The sequence below is a fragment of the Mesitornis unicolor genome, unplaced genomic scaffold, assembly GCF_000695765.1.
Source record: "Mesitornis unicolor isolate BGI_N332 unplaced genomic scaffold, ASM69576v1 scaffold52891, whole genome shotgun sequence".
Taxonomy (NCBI): Eukaryota; Metazoa; Chordata; class Aves; order Mesitornithiformes; family Mesitornithidae; genus Mesitornis; species Mesitornis unicolor.
The window spans coordinates 25,657-45,462 of NW_010166856.1; the positions used below are offsets into that span (position 1 = coordinate 25,657).

The window sequence follows — 19,806 nt, forward strand, 5'->3', positions numbered from 1 at the left end:
AGCAGGAGAAATATAAACTGTGGTTAAATACTTTATTTTAAAAACTGTGAACAGCTAGAATTGGAGACACTGATTTGCACAGTTCTCAGTTAAACCAGTGTTCCACATAATGCATATCCTGATGAATGTAATCTATAGCCCAGTGTTTTAATACTTTCATATTTCCAAGTACCGAGATGCTTAAAAAAATAACCTCATTGCTAAATACTAACTCACCAAGAGGGCATGGTTTTTCTATTTCTTCTTATTTTCTTTGATACTTTAAGAACTATGGTCATGGCAGCAGGGTTAGGCCAGAAGAACATACAATTAAAAACCTCAGTATTTTCAGTTTATGCTGGTGGGTGATTCATGAAACAGCATGCTAAGTAGTGCGCCCTGGCAGCAGGTGATTGAAGTTTGGCTGCAAGAACGCAAAAAGCTTGCTCACAGCAGTATCTTGTCATTGGTTCCAGTGTAGTGAACCAATTAGCTTTTTATCCACCTCTTTGCATATAGCTGTGGAAAGCGTTATTGTCTTCCGATTATAGGGAAAACCCTTTTTAATCCATGATTTCGAAAACCTCCTTAATCCAACCTCTGGTGTAAACAATGCCTTATTCTCTGAGGACGTTGGAAATATACATAATGTGCTACACAAAGTAGCAATAAGTGAATGGCGGCTAAGATCACAATATTTTATATTAAAATGTTGTGCAATATATTTCCCTTTTCATTTGGGTGCATTGAAATAATTACTGCATTTAAAAAGCAAATGGATTAAAGTATATTTTTGTCAAAGCCCTGAACTTTTAAAGTAGGGTATTAATCTAACACAGTAAATCCATGAGGTTTTGTCTGCAGGACAGTTTCACCCTTTGTGAGCGAGAGGTACCTAAGATTAGCTTGGAAATGGCAGGGATTTTTAAAACATGGTTTCTGACAGAGCAGCTACAACTGCTGTTATCTGGCAGCACCGTATTATACAATATCCTGCACATCTGTCCTGTTTGGCAATAGTTAGCATAATGCTTGCTGTTTAATTAGGCTTTTTATCTTTGCATTTGTCTGAGAACATCTGAAGCCTTCCATGTTGCCTGTCACTAATTAGTTGACTAATTAAATAGTTAGTGCTTACTTGCTGATCACAGAGCTAACATGTAATGAATGGTTTAGTGATCTTCATTGTTTTATACTATCTATCTTTGCCACAAGAATTGATATACATGTGCTTCCCTTTGACTGCCTTTTTTTCATACCAAGGCAAATCCAGAACAATGTTGTAGGCGACCATGTGTTCAGTGTCACCGGGCCTGCGTCCTTCAGACATTGTTGCCTTCCGTCATTTCTGGTGAACAGAGATCAAGTTGTGACAGAGATAAATAAGATAGGTCGTATCTCGCCTTGTTGCACAGTCAGGATCACAATGAGCACTGTCAGTGACTGATACCAGACATAAACTAGGGGAGAGGATGTGGGTCAAGATCAGCCTTCCCAACAGCCATTCGACATGGCTCTGCCAAAAAATGATACTCAATTAGCATCGATATGTGTTATTTTATAGTTATGCTCTTGCTTTAGAGACAGTTTTCAGTTTTAAATAAGATTATTTCAAGTGCTTGCCCTTGTAACATATGCAAACATTTGTCTGAGCCCAAACTATTCTTTCACACTTTAGATTTGTGAGTATTTGTAGATTTTCTTTCGTTACTATTTATATAGGAATACTCATAACTTCTTTTGGTGTGGTTAAACTGATCTTGGAAACAGTAGTTTTCTCATTAAAGGCCTGTTTTAAAATTTAAATTAATCACAAGAATTTTTATAGAATTATATTCTGTGTTTATCCTACCTCTCCTGGTGACTAAGTGTGACATTAGCATGGCTGTTTCAGCAGCTGTGTACAGAGCTTGGTAACCTGAGTACCCGAAGCATCTGGTAGCTCTCTGGTCAATGCAGTTCAAAGCAAATAAAGCAGCATTCCGAGTGCAAACACTGCGTGTAGGTTTTCCAGTTCTCTGCTAAAGCGATGGAGGAGATGGACTTTCTCTTCTGTTCATATTTATTTTTCATTATTTGGAGTTTGTTTCCCAGAGCTGTTGCAGAGGTGTAACTCCTGAGTTCTTCAAAGCAGTCTATAAACTGGCTACGCATTGGTTTTGAAGCACAGAAGACTGTTCAGACTACTACACTGGAGAAAAAATTAGTTGGCTGTTTAAGTTGTGATCCTGCCCTCTGTTGATTAATGTAGATTTGATTCTTGTTCATGTATACAGACTCTAATATGCAGAGTGGGAGTTGTGACAAATGAAGATCACTATTTGAAGGTACTTGCTTATTTTTTATAAATGCTTGATGAGCTGAAATTTCAAGGTTCCTTTTCTGGATTGCTGTAATTACATTCCGGATCCCAGGAAGGAGATGATTCTGAATGCAGCTTACACTGAAATGAGAGCCGGGAGTTCATAAGATACAGTAATAAGATGATGAATCTTCACTGCATGCTGTGTTATCTAGATTCCCCAGACTTCAAATATGGCTTGGTTAGGTTAGATGAAGCTCCAAAGAGCTGTAGCTCGATGCTTCCAGTACCTATGTACCACACTGCATTGTGATATGATCTGTAAAACATGATGCCATGTGGTTTGTGTCCCTAGGAGTGCAGTGATCAGTAACGTCTCTGCATTATTCAGGCATCATTTTAGTTTCACGTGAGCTACAGGGCATGGGCCATTTGGGAAGGAGCTGTTAGAGAGGTACCATGTTGCCCTGGGCATGGCTTCATGGTGCTGCCCCTGTCAGAGCTGTTGCACATTCAGGGATGCAATACTGGGGAGGCAGCTGTGCTCGTCAGGCTGCCAGGGCTGGAGGTGCTGTGAGGCCCAGATACACAGCTGCTATGTGCAGATGTTTGAGATCAGGAATTTTGGCCCAGCTGACTCCTCTGCCAGCCATGTCCCTGTCCTTCCTGGGCTGCCAGCTTTCTGTCAAGAGGATGTGGCACTGGGGTAGTGCCTCAGAACATGCAACTTTTATGAGTATCTTCTCTTTCTGCATGCTCTTGCTGTCAGGAGGAGAATGTATGGACCTTGGCCTTGAGCTAGGACAAAAACATTGGTACAAACCTCAAGTCCTTTCTATCTCTTGACATCCTTGGGCTTTTCTAGGGTGCATGATTTTCATCTCTGTGAAGGCAACATTGTCAAATCCGCACCAAGCAACATCGCGGAGTCAAAATATAAATCTCCTCTGCAATAATATGGAAAATTGGAGTCTGGTAAGTAGGCAGCCATTAAAAAAGACCTTTAGTATTGACATGGGTGTTTGGCCAGTAATATTAAAAATGTCCTGTTAACAAGCTGGAATTTTCACTGTATGTTACTCACTGAAACATTCACACAGGAGCAGACAAACCAGCAAAATTTCAACCACACTCTAGTTTTACTACCCAATTTGTGGTATCTTTATTTGTGGAAAATGTTGATGTCTCTCAACCGTGATTTTGAATCTGCCAAGTGATTAGATTTAAACAGGTAGAGACTGTAACTAGCAAGGCCATCATCAGATATCCCTCATTTTCTGTCTAGAAAAATAATTGCCCTGTTTTATGCTTTGAACAGGATGAAATGTTGAAACATATATGGAACGGAAATTGAAATTTTAGGAAGGAAATGCTCTCGCTAAAGCAGTGGTTGCATGGTACTTTGATTTGATAAAATTCAAAGTCAACTCACATTTGGGATGGTAGTGATGATCTTGTCAACTTTGTAGCTATGGATGTTCCCACATAAGTATATGGATGTGTCTGATTCAGCTATATATTTTGTATGGGCCAAGGAAAGAGCTCTTTAGATTGTCCTTTCCTGTCACATCACAATTCATACTGTAAGGACTTTGCCATGCTGATTTGAATAAGCTAGATCCTGGAAATATTACAGATCTCGAGTGAATACTATGGTTTTTAAAAGAGCCACCTACGAAATCTGTAGCTGGGTTGTCGGACAAGTCATAATTTGGTTTGTACTTTGCTCAAAAATTCAGTTTATACTCACAGTGTTTCTCAGTGCAGAATGTTAAGGCAGTTCACATTTGAGCCTGAAGTGATATTGCACTAAAGGGGTAAATAGGCAAGTATGTAAATGAGCAAGTTCTTAAGGCATAGTTTTAAGTTGTGTTAGAAGTTTTCTCTTAAATGCTGTACACCAGTGTTTGTGTTAATGGATACGCACGTCCAAAGCCTGGTATGCGCCTTGCAAGCACTGGCAGGATGCAGAGTCAAAGAGACTTCTGAGAAGAAAGCTTAACAAGAGGTGGTTAAGGGAGGGAGAAGAGCTTAGTGGTAAAATTACAAAGGTCAATATGGGTTGAGAAGCAAAGTGTGGAAGAGAATCAGTCTAACAAAAGAAAAAAGACTCAACTGAATTACAGTAAAGAGCCACAATCACTAGAGAAGAATGGTGCAAAAACACAGAGGGAAAGCTGAGTTGGCATAGGTGAGGAAAGCAAAAACAGTTGCTGGAAAATGAGAGGTGGTTAGAAGGGATAAAAGCAGGGACAGTGACAGCAGGGTGGCTGAGTTGTTTCAGAAAAATGAGTTATGATAGGGATGGGAATTTGAAAGAAGAAACTGCAAAAAGACGTGTCAAGATTGTGGGGTGATGTAAAGCTACCTGAAAAAGGAGAAATTAATAAAAGAATTTAAATGCAGCAGTCAGAGTTGCAAATGTTTTTAATTATATGACCTAGAAAAAGGGTCAGCATAGAGGACAGAAGAGAGACAAGCATTAAAATTGCAAGATGGTAGGGAATCTAGGTCTAACCACATACAGGAAAAAAAGCGAGAGGACTAATTGATCTATGTTAGCAGGAGAATCAAAATCTAACTGAAGAGGAACAGCTTTTGAGATGGGGTGTTGAAGCAGGCTTGACCGCTACAGGGGAAGGACACCACATGGACACCACCATTAAAGAGGGGACACAGGTTTTAGTGAGAGCAAAGAAGGAAGCAAAAAGTAGTAGTGGGCACTAGACTTCAACACCAAGGAGGTGCCTCCAAATCCTTCGTGGAATCAAACTGCGAAGTTCAAAGTTTGGAGAGAGACCCAATGAGGAAGAGTAGCCAGCTGCGGAGAAACGCTCTCAGCACCCTTGAAGGGTGTTAGGCAAAGGTCAAAGTAAATATTGTTTAGCTTTTTAGTGGATTCAAAAGTGGTGACAGTGGTGGCTTTCATGGCCTGGGCTTACTGGCTGCTGTCCTTTGGAATACAGCGTCTGATAAAAGTAATCACCAGTAAACCTGGTGGAAAGTTTCTGAAAAAACAGTACTTTAATCAAAAGCACTATTCCATCAAAACGCGTTTCTGAAGGGAGACTGTTGTTTTGATATGAGGAGGAAGTAATTTGGACATGACTAAATATTTTGCCGAGATGTCATTTTAAAAAAGCTACTATTTTATTTTTAAAGAAATTCCATCTTTAATTCTTTAAAATAAAATCAGAACCAAACATTTTCCTTTTGACCTCTGTTCTGAACAGTTTAGAAGAGTGTTTTCTGAAATTAAAGAGGATGTTGAATTTTGCCAATGTTGTGGCCTATCTTGGAAGGCAAATAGTAGTGTCCTAGGAAGTAAAAGATGTGAATTCTCCCACTGAAGTAAGCAATGACTTATCTGTCACCTGGTGTCAAAAGTGGCAGTCATATGTGAGCTACTGAGAATTAGATTCACTTATCTTTTTATTTCAGTTGGTGGTGTTCATGATGCGCTGATCACTGGTCTTGGGAGGAAGAGTCATCATGAGCGCAGTTTATAGAGGAAACGAATATGTGGAAAACCCCTTTCTTGACCCTTGCATTGAAAAGTGCCCCAGTAAAGACTTTGTTATCCCTTCTTTTATTGAGCAAATTCATTCACAATCTTAACACTTTTTCCTAAGGTTGATCCAATGGAGAACTGGCTTATCTTTGTTTACTCGCAATTAAAGAGGGATAACTTCTAGATGGACATCTGTTGGTCAGCAGTTAAGCTGCAATCCTGTTCTGAGGTCTGTAATTGATGCACTTACATAAGGTTCTTGAGAACAGACGCTTTTGGTAATTGTTGATACAAACAATAAACCCTTTCTGCTGCTTCTGTTACTGACTCTCTTACTAAAAGCTTAATAACCAAGCGTTGTAGGATCAGTTGCCGAGCCTTCACACTGCTAGGGTGGCATCGTGTAACATCGTACCGGGAAATGGCTTTCCTCTGTTTTCACATATCTTCATACTTGATTTTGTGTTGATTCTTACTTGTCTGCATCTGATACAGCTGCTCAGAGAGTGAGAGGAAGTGGAGAGAAGGGGAAAGGCTTTTACAGCTCTGCCAGCGAAAGCGATGGGCTTTGTCCAAGCAAACAAAAGCAATTTAGTATAGTGGCAATATGAAAACTCATTGCTTGTAAAGATTACTCAAAGAAAGCCTCTAGTGCTAAGTAACATATTCCTTTAGTGAAAATGTGAATGAGTGGGGTTTGCCTTGTTGTTGTTATTAATATTAGTAACCTTTGTAAAGCTGAGCATTTCTATTTGTAGTTTGGAAAATTTATTAGAAAATCTTTTCCTTTTAGAGAGCTCTGTTCTCCAAGTCAAGTCCTGATTACTTTGTTCTTGAAATGTTTAGGATGACAATCTTTCCTTTAAAAGAGAAGTCCTACTTTGGTTAAACTGCAGTGTTATTTGGGAAGGGGAGAGCTACTGTCTATATCTGCCTTTTACAGTGAGACTTCCATCTGGACGCTTTGAGTGTCTGTGCCTTGAATTCGAAGTTATTACCTGCTGTGACTTTTATCATCATCTCTCATTCCAAGCTCCTTGCTCCCCACAAAAATCTTAAGGCTTCTTTTTTTGTTGTTGCAGGACAGAGATTTCTCTGATTTCAAAGTTTCATTAATGCAAAAACTTATCACATCTAAATTTTCAGCACTTAGTGCTGAAAACAGACTATTTGTTACCATTTTTAGAATGATCTAGAGCTGCCATTTTTACAAGTGTTCTGCTGCAGTGAAGCTGAGGATACAGTATAATTAGAACGTTACCTTTGGATAGGTTATAATTCCATATATTAAAGTTATTGTTTAAAAGTTATGCGTACAGGAGAATAGTGCACATAGTTACCAGTTTTGGTAGCCAGATGAGGCATTATCTTCTGTCACTCTTTTTTGTTTTGTTTTTTGTAAATGACTGGGGAAAAAAAAAATGATGCTTCATTTCAAATAAATTGAAACACATTCATGTAGACTACTTCACTGCATTTTCTTTTTTGTAACAAAAGTAATTTGAGTTATTATTTGTGATAATGAGGGGTTTAATGAAAGCAATTAATTAAATCATTTGTTCAGGCAGTTTACACTGTCTAAGCCTCCATCATTACACCACACACATAAGAAAAAATAAAGGTAGCAAGACATCAGGCAAAAAAAAACCTGGCAAGGTATATTCAGATTCACAAGTTCCAGGATATATATAAATAAGATACTGATTTTTTTTTATTGTTCCTTTGATTATGCTGACAGTGAATTGGCATTCCTTTTTTATTTCGAGAACAAGGGTGTTAGACTTTTCTGTAGCTGTCCTCTAGAACTGTGCAATGAAACCCAATACCTTTTACTTATTTCCCTAGATACTCTAATCCCTCCCTGCTTTACCAGTATCTTTGAGCTGTTCTTCCCTTTGTATCCACAGCAACATGAATCGCTGCTGGAATTATTTGCTTCTAAAATGCAGGTGCACTTGTTTAATGTTGCATTGGTTCAGGCTCTTAACTTGAAGACTTTTTCACCAAATGGGAACCTCTGCTTTTACCCTACTTCACATTAGGCATTGTTACATAGATATTGGAAGCATATAAGACATTCCCTCTCCTAACACACACTACCTGTTTCTCAGAACCTTTATATTTTTCTGTTATTAAGAGCTTTTAGGCAGCAGTAAGGAATCACAAGCCACACTAACTAAACCATCCTTTTGTTAGCCTAGGAATAATAGTACTGGTTAGAGGAAAGAGGAGAATGATGTAAATTGTGGTAATGTGCACTGCAGTCACTGGTCAAAATACTCAAACCACTTACCTCTCTGTAACTGTGTGCCAGTGCCCAAGAACTGTGACTAAGCATTGACAGTTTGCCTGTAGTTTTCAGGCTTGTACTTTAGTGCCTGTGTACAGATTTAAAATCCTAAGGTTAGGCATGCTAACTACAGTTCTGAAATAAAACTTCTGTAATACAAGATACAAGGGTTTTTTTACTTAAAGATTCTGATAATTTTCACAAATGCCAGCCTGCACTTAAGTATTTAACAAATTTTGATTCTTAGCTGAAGAAGAATTTTCCCTCTCTGTTTGAAAATGTGACCATTATTTGCATGAAACTGTGCATGGAGCTCTGCAGCCCCTTAGCCCCAGAAGGGGAGCATGCCAGCAGTCCGAACACGGGGCAGTGCCAGGTACCAGCCTCTGGGCCTCTTTGGTTCTGCCTCCAACATCAGTGTGCCTTTCTGATACCTTTAATCCAGTGTTCTTTGTACCTTGATTTTTCTCAATGTGAAATTAGAATCAAAGATATGACTCATTTCATCACAGTATTTGGAGGAAATGCTGATCAACATTTTGACGCCTACAAGATTAATGAATGGGAAACATGAATTAATGTTTGGGGCATATGGGGATGCCTTGGGAGCGCTGAGGTAGAAGTAAATCATTAGTTAGTAAATTGTACTGAGTGAAAGGCCTGAATTGAAGCCTCATGTTCAATGGGGAAGAACTGAACAAATACCATATGACTGTGGAAATACTGGATGGCTGCGTATGGACTCAATAGAGGTAGAGCATCTGCAGGAGAAAATAGTATGTGACCAGATCAATAAAGTGCATCATAGTGCAATCATGCAAAAGAGGCATATTAATGTTGCCTAGGACCTTCAATCTGCCATTTTCTGGTGCTTGCTTCTAACATTTTTATCCTAAATATTGTTAATGTAATTTAAACTTATTGTAGCACCTGGATTTGGAGACCTATTGGCAAGATGCCATGCAGCATGTACAGAGATTATTTCAGCTCCAAGCTGAAAAGAAACTTCATTGCTCTTAGGGCAGGCAGGATAGGAGAATCTCTAGGATCTTTATGTATTGTAGTAATTTTCTTCATAATTAAATGTAAACTAAATGCCAAGGAGTCATACTATTTAGGTGTGTAAAGTTACTGTGATTCGTCACATTTGCAACCCACTAGGAGTGCTCCATGAGTGCAGATGGCATTCTGTACACTTTAAATTCAGCTTAATATATTGGGCTAACTCTCATTTACATGAAGACCACTTTGTACCGCTCAGCCAGCATAATGTGGTCATAAATGAAGAGCAAATTCTGTTTACACCCACCTCTGCAGAGTGACCTTAATTTAAATGAGAATCAGGCCCATAATCTGTATAAATATATGCACTCTGTTACATTAAGGTTATTTATTACATTGCACTCAGCCTGAGTATGCATGGAGATTTACCATAGATAATCCATAATCCAGAATTAAACTATTAATATGCATTTTGAGAGGGGCAGCCATAACCTTGAAATTCCTTGGTTTAAATATGACCTTTAACTTTGTTTGAATATATTTTTTAAACGTATGAATAACAAATTAACATTGGTTGATAAAAAACATTCTGATTCCTTTGTACCATTTGCATCAATCCATACTTAACTTACAGAAAGCCTTGAAGATTAGAAGGCTTAATCACTCATAATATTTATTTGTTTTTAAATGTCAGATCACATTTAGTTCAACATACTGTCAGTCTTGTTCCACCCCGCACACTCTGGTGTTAATGAAACTATGGTGGAAAGCATTCTTCTTTTCATGTCCAAAGACACATGCATCTTAGCATAACGACAAAACACTTTGTACCTTGCCTGTGTAAAGGTATTATTTTCTGTGTCCCTGTGAATGTGGAGTTAAAAACTATGCTGTTTCTTTGGAATGCCCTCCTAATTTCAGCAGAACTGTTGCAGGAAGCAGACAATTTACCAGTTGTCAGGAAGTTTTTTTTCTGCAGCTTACAGAAGGTGAGTGATGAACAGCAAAGGTGTTTGAGCAAAGACTCGCTGGTCTTACGATGCCTCTTGTAGTGATGGAATAACTGCATATGGTCTTAGGAACAGAGCTTGTTAGTTACGTGATAGAGTCTGAATATCTGTGTCAGGACTGCGACAACATTGTGCTGGGTACTGTACAGCTCAAAAGTCACAGTGATGGCCTGGGAAGCTAAGCTGTAAGCATGGTGTATAAGCATATGTTGAAATGCACTCACGTTTTGCTTGTACCAAACGGAGCCTCAACAACCTTACGCTGGTTGAACCGTGCCATTTTTTTTTCTCTCCACAGTCCGCATCTGAAGTTCAACAATCTAACCTTGATTTCAAGTCATGGCCTTCCAGGAAAAGACCCACTGGGCTCCAGACATAGAAGATTTTTAATTAACAGGTTTGATTTAATATCCAAACACTTCCATAGCTTCAAAGAAAAACATAACACTTTGTAATTCTTTGTGAACTTGTCCTGAATTTCAGGTAGATACATAGACAGATAGCCTCAAAATAATCCAATCTGTCTATACAACATGCATTCACCTGTGAAATGAGTTGGATAGAATTATTACTAGGGAAATACTGCTAAAGCAGTGACTCAGGACAGCAGTCCATTGTATTATACCAGGACACAGGTCACTGCTTTCCAAGACTTTTTCGATTGTTTAGATCTCCAGGTTAAAGAAAAATGACAAAAGATGTATGCTTGCTTTTAAAATATTATTTAGTTTTTAAATTCTGTGAGTTTTGTTCCAAATAATGCTGAACAAAAGAACATGTAAGAATTGGTATTAGCAATGTGACCAGTGATCTGCTTATAGCAGCCACATGGTGAGCTGCAGATGCTGGTGATGACAGTGGGAATTTTGCTGAGTTTATGAGGGAAAGCTTAGGCTGATTGCTGTTGATAAACTTGGAAGAACTGTTGCTGCATTCATTCTGCTGCTCGTGGTCTATGGTGTGCCAGTCACTGCACTGTGGCAGTCCATCTCCAGCCCCAGCCAGGGTGCTGTCCCTACGCTTCCCTCCTCCAGGCTGGCAGAGCCATGGGTTTGGTGCAAAACAGCGGAATAGAGGGTTGCGAAAGGTTCCTGTGCTTGTGTCTAGTGAGTGGTCGAATTTCACATTTGTCAGTAAGTAAAATATCCTCCATTTAGTAGGATAAAATCTTACCTCATTAAAACTCACAGTACATAATTCTCACTTAAATTTAGTATCTTTGTTTTGATGGTTTTATTTTTTTATTTTGGAATGGTGACTAGGAATCCTTACTATAAACAGGAACGTGATTGTTCTGGATGTTGAGAAGCACAGAATTAAAATGAATCAGTTATTTTGACTAGCTGGAGAATGAACTCAGTGCAATTTATTTGTATTTGGCTTGTGGCTTTTTGGAATCTGCATGTTGTTTTTTTACCAAACCTTTGACTCTGTAAGCAGAAATGCACTAAAGGGTCAGCTTTTCAAATGACAAAACAACTCAGTGTCTGCTTGCTGAACCTAAAAAGTGAAATCTCTACGAAGACAGGAAAATGATGTGATATGAACCTGTTTAAAACCATCTTATCTCATTAGGCATTTTGCCCTGTCAAGGAATCTTTTGGACGGAGTTACCTGAATTATTTTTTTTTATTGTTGAAAGGGTTGTGTTAAAGTACAGATCTGGTAAATGAAGGGATTATATACTCACATAATTGCATGTACTCTTTTTCTGAAGTATACTGTAAAAAAGAGTTGTAATAACAAAACATCCTTCCTGATGGCAAGTTGCAGTTCATAGCTGCCTCACAGAATTAGCTGTTAAAATTTGAAAGCAGATTAAGAGTGAAAATTGAACTCTGTAGGGTATGATTTTTTGAAAGGATCCCTGTGATTTTGGAGTGTCAGTCTCCTGGGAGCTGCGCACCTCAATTATAAAGGTGCTTTTGAAAACCCTCATCTGTCCTCGATGTCCATTTTATTTATAGATATCTGCATGATTACAGTTTAGAATTGTCAGTGGTTTTCTTCCCTTATTTATTTGCCTCTGGTATCTGTGAGTACAGAGGATACAGAGTACCTCAGAATGCCTGGTAATTCAATCCTAAAATTCTTCAGGTCATGAAAGAAGCTTTATTTGTTTCTCTGCCATACTGTATGACCATTTTGGGAGCTCAGTAACAGCAATAAACGTGTAGCAATCAGCTCTGTTTTAGAATGTTCATTCTGGTACTAATGGCAAAGTAACAGCCGTTGGTGCCGAATCTCTCTCTGGTGTTTTCTGTTGCAGTCACTGGTTTAACATAAAGGCATCATACGCTTGAACATGAGCTGAATCACCTTCTATTTAATCACATTACATTTAGTCCTGTGGAAGAAAGTGGAATATTTTTCATCAATAGAGAGTTCTTGAGCCTCAGAATGGTCATGAGCTTTATTTGGTCGATTGCATAATTTTTTTGCAGTGACTTCAGATCTCAGACTGGGTGAAGCCCAGAATTTCTTTATTGGACATTCCCATCTTGTCGCATAGATGTGAAGTGAGACTCTGCTTCAGTTCACACAAGATGTGCAAGTACCATCTTCTTGCCATGTCACTCTGATCTCATAAACCAGACATTTGTGTAACACCAGTCATTTATCATCTTTGCTTCTTTAAAACCTGTTGCATTCTTTTTCACTAGATCCTGCAGGTTCATCCCTCTACAAAGCTATACATGGGTCTGAGATTAGCATTAATCTTGAATTCTACTGAAAAAACCTAATTTAACAGAATTTTGCCTGGTTTAAGTCTTCAGTATCAGGAAGGCATTGAGTTGAGTCTGGCTGGATTTGCAGAATGGCCAGCAGTGCTCTATGTGTTTTCATAATGGGCTTTTGCAAGACTCAGCGGTGTTCAAGAGTCATAACGGACCTTGTTGAAAATGTTACCTCTCTGGTCCTCCTTGCATTTTATAATGTTGTGTCTACTGTACATCTCTATTGAAGTATTTAATCTTCAGGAATTTTTGTCTTTCCAGAAGCCTGTTAAGCAGAGAGGGTAGTACAAATGCAATAATAAATAAGTATCCTGGTATTTGCTTAGTTGCGCAGGGTGGGGGAATACTCTGAGTCATAAAAGACCTTTGAAAATAATTTTAGTTTTCATTACTGAAGCATTAAAAGAGGGTTTGTTCCATTTGGATTTTGCTTCAAAATCAGCTTTTTGAATAGCGGTTCCCAGTTCTTTGATACTGCCATCATACATCGGGATATTTTTGGTACTTTACACTGAAAACAGGCTGTAACACCTTTACAGTTTAGGAGCTGCAAAAGTAGACCTTGCCCAACATTTTCAAAACTGACAGGTGATTTTGGGTTCCTTAGATTTTTGGTGCTAATACTGAATTAACACTGCCAGAGTGTGGTACTCAGAATGTGTGCACCATATGCACCCTGAAAATCAGATTGCTATCATTTGGGCAGCCCTGGAAAGCATAACTACTATATGAAGCAAGGCTCTGCTTCTTTAAACAGACAAACTTTTATATTGTTTGTTACCTAGCATTGAAGGTCATTGTTTTGAAATTATAAAAGTTGCCTTCCTCATTTTCATTAAGAATAAATTGTTCACTTAGAAATTAGTGAAGACTAATATTTTTACCATCTGCTCTGTTTGTTTCTTTTTCTCATTTACCTGCCAGTTTTGTTTTCTTTTGTCTTTCTTGAGCCTATTTAATAATTTCTCCTTCATTCCTATTAATATTCATTTCATCTTGCAGAGGAATTCAGTTGCACCTTAGAGACTTTAGAAAGTTTGGAGCGAGAGGGTCAGTTTAGTATGTTTTCAGAATTTTTCACTCTTGCCTTTTGGAAAAGTTCATTTGAAAAGGGGTCACCAAGAGAAAATTTGAGATCTCTGCCTTTTGCTTCTCACTCTGACAACCGTTTTCCTAGGTTTTTATTTATTTTCAAACTTTTCAGACTAATACTTTGGAACATGGATGTTAAAATGCCAAGGATGCCTTCATTGTGTTTGTGTCTCCCCATAGCTGCTACTGGTGAAGTTCAATACCAAATGAAGCAAAAATGGAAAAAAACTAAATATGGGAGTCTTGTACAGGAGAAGGAATTAGACTGTTGAAATATTTTCTTTGCAGGTGCAAAAGTCTCCTTGCCTCAGCCTGCGAAGATATAACAGAGCAAAGCATATATTTCTGACTTTGTTTTTAAATTATGTGGTTGTTCGGCCCAATGCTGGGAGGAATTGTTTGATTTTAGCAGAAAGTTGTCAATTTGTAACTGAGTATTTCATAATGACTAATCTTTTACTATAGACTGCCGTAAACTCACAGCGAGAGCAGAGACTTGAGCCGCGAGGGGCCTTGGGCTAACTCACCAGATGTCTAATTAATGCCTGCTGTCAGCTGCTGAAATGTCACTTACAGATATTCTTTCTTCACAGCCACTGTTTTAATGATGAAGATTATGCACAGATGTCACTTTGTTCCTGGGTTAACGTTGTGGTTGGTAAAATGACTGGCATAAATCGCACTGCCAAATATGTAGTTGTTTCCAAGGAGAAAAAGGTACCATATGACTACCTTGTTCTCTGTACGGGACAGAAGTACCAGGTAAGATTCTGTGCAGAGTGAAAAACATCATAATAATAATATATTCAGTTTTTACAGTGGAGAGTGTTTCTGTGCTTAGCAAAGCAGTAGAGTAGTCCTTAGGAAGCGTATAACCAAAAAGTTTGCAGCCCTCCAGCGTAGCAGGTTGTACTGTTTCAGTGCAGCTATAGAATTTGGAGATTAGAGGTTTTACAAAATTTTCTACCAGCAATGTCACTGCTCTGCGTCAGATATTACACAAAGCTGCTAGTATTTTTGCCACCATGACCATTAAATCTGCTGAAGAGTAGACCCTATTGACATGTGGCCCGAGCCACAGGAGACCTAACTCCAGCTGGTCTAACACCATTTGACCTAGTTCTGGCAATGGAGAGAATTCCTTATCAAATTAATTACTCATCTCACATGTTGACCATGCCTAGGCACGTACATGGTGCTGTATGCTATTGTAGCACACAGTTAAGTTTCCAGTTACACTGAAGCACACCCTTAGTTACATGTGAAGTGTGGAATCAAGCTCAGCTCCAGCCCTACAGGCTTGGCTTCGACTCAGGCATCCCGAGCAAGGTTCGTTCGTTCTTTCTTGTGTATCATCACGTGGCCTTCAAACTATGTAAACCAAATGGCCATCTTTTGTATCGCCTTGTTGCCTGCAGTGATTTTGCCTTACTGATTGGTTTTCAATAGGAATCACAAGCAAAAGGTATTTTGGCTTTAAAATCAGGAGATCAAACTGAGCGTGCATCTACAGGTGTTTACAGTGCTGTTCACTACATCACAAACACAAATGTTCAGCCCTGTAGTGAAATCTGGACTGCACGTGTGCAACAGATTTGTGGCACAAGAAAGGCCCAGGTTTTTTCTGAAATCACTTTTCAGAGTAGAGCCACACTTTAAACAACAATCTATATTCGCTGTTCAACAGGAATGAAACAAAAGTTGAACTATGATCTGAATGACTTTAAGTGCTCCTCGAAAAAGAAGTTTGAAGGTAACTCTGACTTAAGGTGACTCTGACTAAGTTATGGGAAGTAACTGCACTGGAGGAGAAAGATAAAGAAAGCAAGGGAAAACTCAGGTTTTATCTACCTTCGATAAGAAAACCTAACATCATCTATTCTCACTTTTAAGCTCTACAAAAATAGGAAAGAATTATTTTTATCATCTGGTTTCTGTTTTATTACACAGAGCTGTAGTCCATTCTTTTTATAAGTTGTCCCTTACTTGGTAAGCAGTCAAATTAATGCCTAGTAAAATATTATTCATTATGATTAAGAGGATTTACTTGTTAGGTAAGTAAGATCTTTTGATTTCATGCCTGTTTTTATATGACCCCGTACTATTTCAGTTGATCCAATTGACAGTGAGAACATTGTTCAGGACATTAATCACTGGTGCTGTACAAGTCATAGATGAGATTCCCATTTTTTCTCTGTGTAATTCAGATTGAATTTGTTACTGTAACGTAGCATTATACAATTAACACTTTACTGCATCTTGACATTTTAACCATCAAGCAGGTTTTGGTCCCTTTCTCTGGGACAAAATCTCTTATTTTAGAAAGATGTTTTTTGCTGACAAAAGATGTAGGCAGTCTTACTGCGCAAAGATTTTTCAAGTGTCATTTAAAGGTGTATGTTATTCAGATAACTGCAGAGATCCTTCAACCTTATTTTTATGCATTTCTGCTGTTTGCTGTGAAGTGCTTTTCATTTGCATTTTGCCTGTATTGTTATTCAGTTGTTCTGGCACTGCTGTTTAAAACAGTCACCCATAGCCCATAGAAAATATGGAATACCTACACACGTCTGTGTACTTAGACTAGCATGAACTTATTTTCTCTGTGGCCACTGATGTGTTTGCTACTGCTATTAAGAAGGATTGGGGCGTACAAGTATATCGCCCTTTAGGTAGTCAAATGACTTGTGTAATTTTCTTTTTTAATCTTTCTCAACAGTTCTCCAAGATATATGCCATGTCTTCATTCACTCATTTATTCACTTCTTCCAGGTCGTGTCTCCCACTGGAGCAGATATCCGTAAACTCCCAACTAATAGAGAAGTCATAGGTAAATGGCCACAAAGATACTCAGAGAAAGTCCCTTCCAATCATTTTACTATCAATGATGATCAGGACTGCTCAAAGGCAATGCTCTGGCTGAAGGAAAATGCTGTCAACTCAGAAGGTAAGGGTTTTCATTAACACACACACAGTCACAGAAATGTTTTTCTAGGCTTATTGTTTCCTTAATTCCATGGTATAATTGATGCCTGATTAATTCTTACAAAGTCTTTCATCTGCTGTGCTTTGTTTTCCAGATTAATTTACAATTTGTTGTCATTTTTGATACCCAGCATATTTAGCTAGGAAAGAAAGGCTTGAGATAGATTAATTATCTATAATCATTATATAAACCAAAATGAGTCCCAAATGAAAATCTGGCTGGAGTCATTAATTAGCTAATTAAATAATAATTTAATTAGTGGGTGTGTTTTTCTGTTGTGTAGAAAAATGTCTAGATTTGAGGCGTAACACAAAGAAAACAGGTCTAAATTAGGAAGTGGGGTGTTTTTTTCAGTATCTGTCATCTTTGTATTCTGTTACATCAGTTACAGATTTTCACATAGAATTGCAGGTTCCCAGTATTTACTTTTTAACTTTTAAAGTCACACATTTGTGCAGATTTTCATCTACCATATCTGTATTTCCTCAACCTGTTCACGTATGCATCGCTCATACCTTCCTTAGTTCATTCACTGAATTAGTATGCTATTGAAAATACCTGGAATCATCCAGGCTTCCGAGTTAAACTTTGATCTGCAGAAGAAGAGGCCAAGCAGTAAATGTAACATCAGTCCTGTGTGCCAGATCGGAGTAAGTTCAGAGCAGGAAAGCTGTCTTTGTGGAAAGTTCCTGTTGACTGAGTGCAGCAGCAGGAGTTTCCTAAAGATGAAGTTTCCCTGGCTTGTTTATAGAGAACATAACGAAAACTGGTAGTTACTTGGTGTGGTCTACAAGGTTTATGTTCTGCTTGGCACACCTTTAGGGAAGTTCTCAAGACACTGGAAGTTCTTTTGTCATCCTCCAAGTCTTGCTGTGGTCAGGACAGGACACAATAAACACGATCATGTTTCCACTCACATTTTCCTCACACAGCTTCCTGGCCCCCGGCATTAAATAGAACCTCTTCAGCAGCTGCCTGTTTTCCAGCTGATACCACCCCTGCCTGCACAGTTCTACCTGATGGCCAGCTGATATGCACACCTGTGTTTGCATAGACAGATGAGGTCGTTAGTTTTTCCTGTTGGCTACTCCTAGTCTTTCGTGCAAATCCCTGAGTGCCCAGTTTTGGAATGTGCTCCAGTTCACCTGTGCAGAAATGCTGCCTGAGAGTGAGTTGCTGACTGGGATGCATGGTGCCCAGGAGGATCACGTTTCAGGAAAATGCCAGTCTTGCAGCACCTCACCTGCTTCGGGATGAATGCACCTGTATTATTATTCATACTAAATTAATGCTACATTAATCATAATTTCATTATCGCTGCTGACTTTTGTTGCAGTGTGAAGATGGCGATCTTAATTAGGCACTGTCCTGTCTTCTGTTGTAAGTGAAATCCACAACTCCCAATGAGGCCGATCTGGGGGACCTCTTGGAGATGTGGTCTGTGGGAGATGTGATGCCTCCCCCCTTCCTTGAAATCTACCTCTGGCTCCAGTTCTCTTTCATTGCTCTTCCCACTTCAAGTTTGCTGCTGCTGCAGATGTAAGCTAGAGAGTGCCCAGCTGGAGAAGTCCTTCTCTACCTATCTCTGTTTCTGCTCTTCCTTACCCTGCTTCATTTTCTGGCTATATTTATTACAAATGTTGTTCTTTCAGACTTAATCATAGCTGCATCCAAGATCCCTACTCTGTTTGCCCCTAGCCTGTTCTGGATACAGTCTAATAGGTGATGGGCCTTGCAGAGGTGCAGGGGCAGGGCTCCCGTGGTGTTTAGCAATTGATTTGGATGTCTGTCAGCTCTCTGCAGGTCTACTGGGATGACCAAAGTTTTAAATGTGCATTTACTTTTCATCTCTGAAATTCTCCAGATCCTAGTTTTGCCTTCAATAAATAGTAATATTACACCTCATATATGTAATCTTATCAAAACTGTAAAGTATTATTTGTCAAATTCCTACTAACCTGCTTTAAACGTGTTAGAATTCAAACCACTAAAAAGAAGGATTTGCTTCTGTTTAAAGAAAAAACGAAGTATATAGTAAAACTATATATGCTGGTTATTGTAGCTGCACAGAAATAGACATTTCATCCTCCCACTTCAGATACAATAGTAATTCTTCTCAGCTTCTTCTCGGCCTTTTCTCCCCACGCATTTCTTCTATTTGTGCTGCTCTTATTCAGCCATTTGCTACATTTATCAAAGGTAGTCTGGAGCCTGCTGTGTCAACCCTGTTCTCCTGGTTTGGCTGCTGGATGAGCCCCACCGGAGTCCCATATAGCCAGCCCGGGTGCTCAGGCAGGGAGCAGCTCCCACCGATGTTTAGCCTGGTGAGTGCACAGAACTACCTGGCTTGGGTAGGGAGAAAGTTCAGGGAGGGCAAATGCGCCTTCCAGACCACCTGTAGTTCTGGAGGGTTTTTTAAAGGAAAGTGTTAATCACTGAACTTCGCGGTGCGAGTCTTATTAGCCTAATTGGATGAAATCTTTGCTTGGTGGCACTGATTTTGAGAGCAGCTTTTAATTAAGAGTTAAGGTAGGTTTTTCTAATTGCTTTTCTTCCCCCTGTGAGCACTGACTACCACTTCATCCTGGATGAAATCAGTGGATGCTTTTTTGCGGGCCATAAGCAGAGCGGGATCAGCCCGGTAGTGTGTGCTGGCAGGAAATGTTGGTGCACACTGTGGTGGAAGCAATGGTGCTCCCCGCAGTGACTGCGCCACCAAGGGTGGGCAGCAGTGTGGTTGCTGGAACCTTCCTCCTCAGATTCCTTCTCACCTCAGGCAAGGAGAGGTGATGGGGAAGCTGTCTGGCACTCCACAGAGGCAGCAAGCCACCTCTGCCGCTTCCAGCCCCTCAGCTGGCTGCAGTGGGGTCCCCTGAACTGAGGCTGGAGGCTTTTG

The 19,806-nt window shown here is 39.3% G+C and overlaps 1 protein-coding gene across 1 annotated transcript in view; it reads left to right on the forward strand.

The window, feature by feature from the left end:
- The window catches only part of CFAP61 (cilia and flagella associated protein 61), a gene marked incomplete at both ends in the record, with an annotated part of 56,812 nt that overhangs the window by 24,465 nt on the left and 12,541 nt on the right, over positions 1-19,806 (forward strand). Inside the window, 3 exons of the mRNA XM_010195086.1 lie at positions 10,393-10,491; positions 14,518-14,686; positions 16,697-16,871. Of these exons, the coding sequence (XP_010193388.1) occupies positions 10,393-10,491; positions 14,518-14,686; positions 16,697-16,871 (443 nt within the window). The remainder of the gene's footprint in view (positions 1-10,392; positions 10,492-14,517; positions 14,687-16,696; positions 16,872-19,806) is intronic.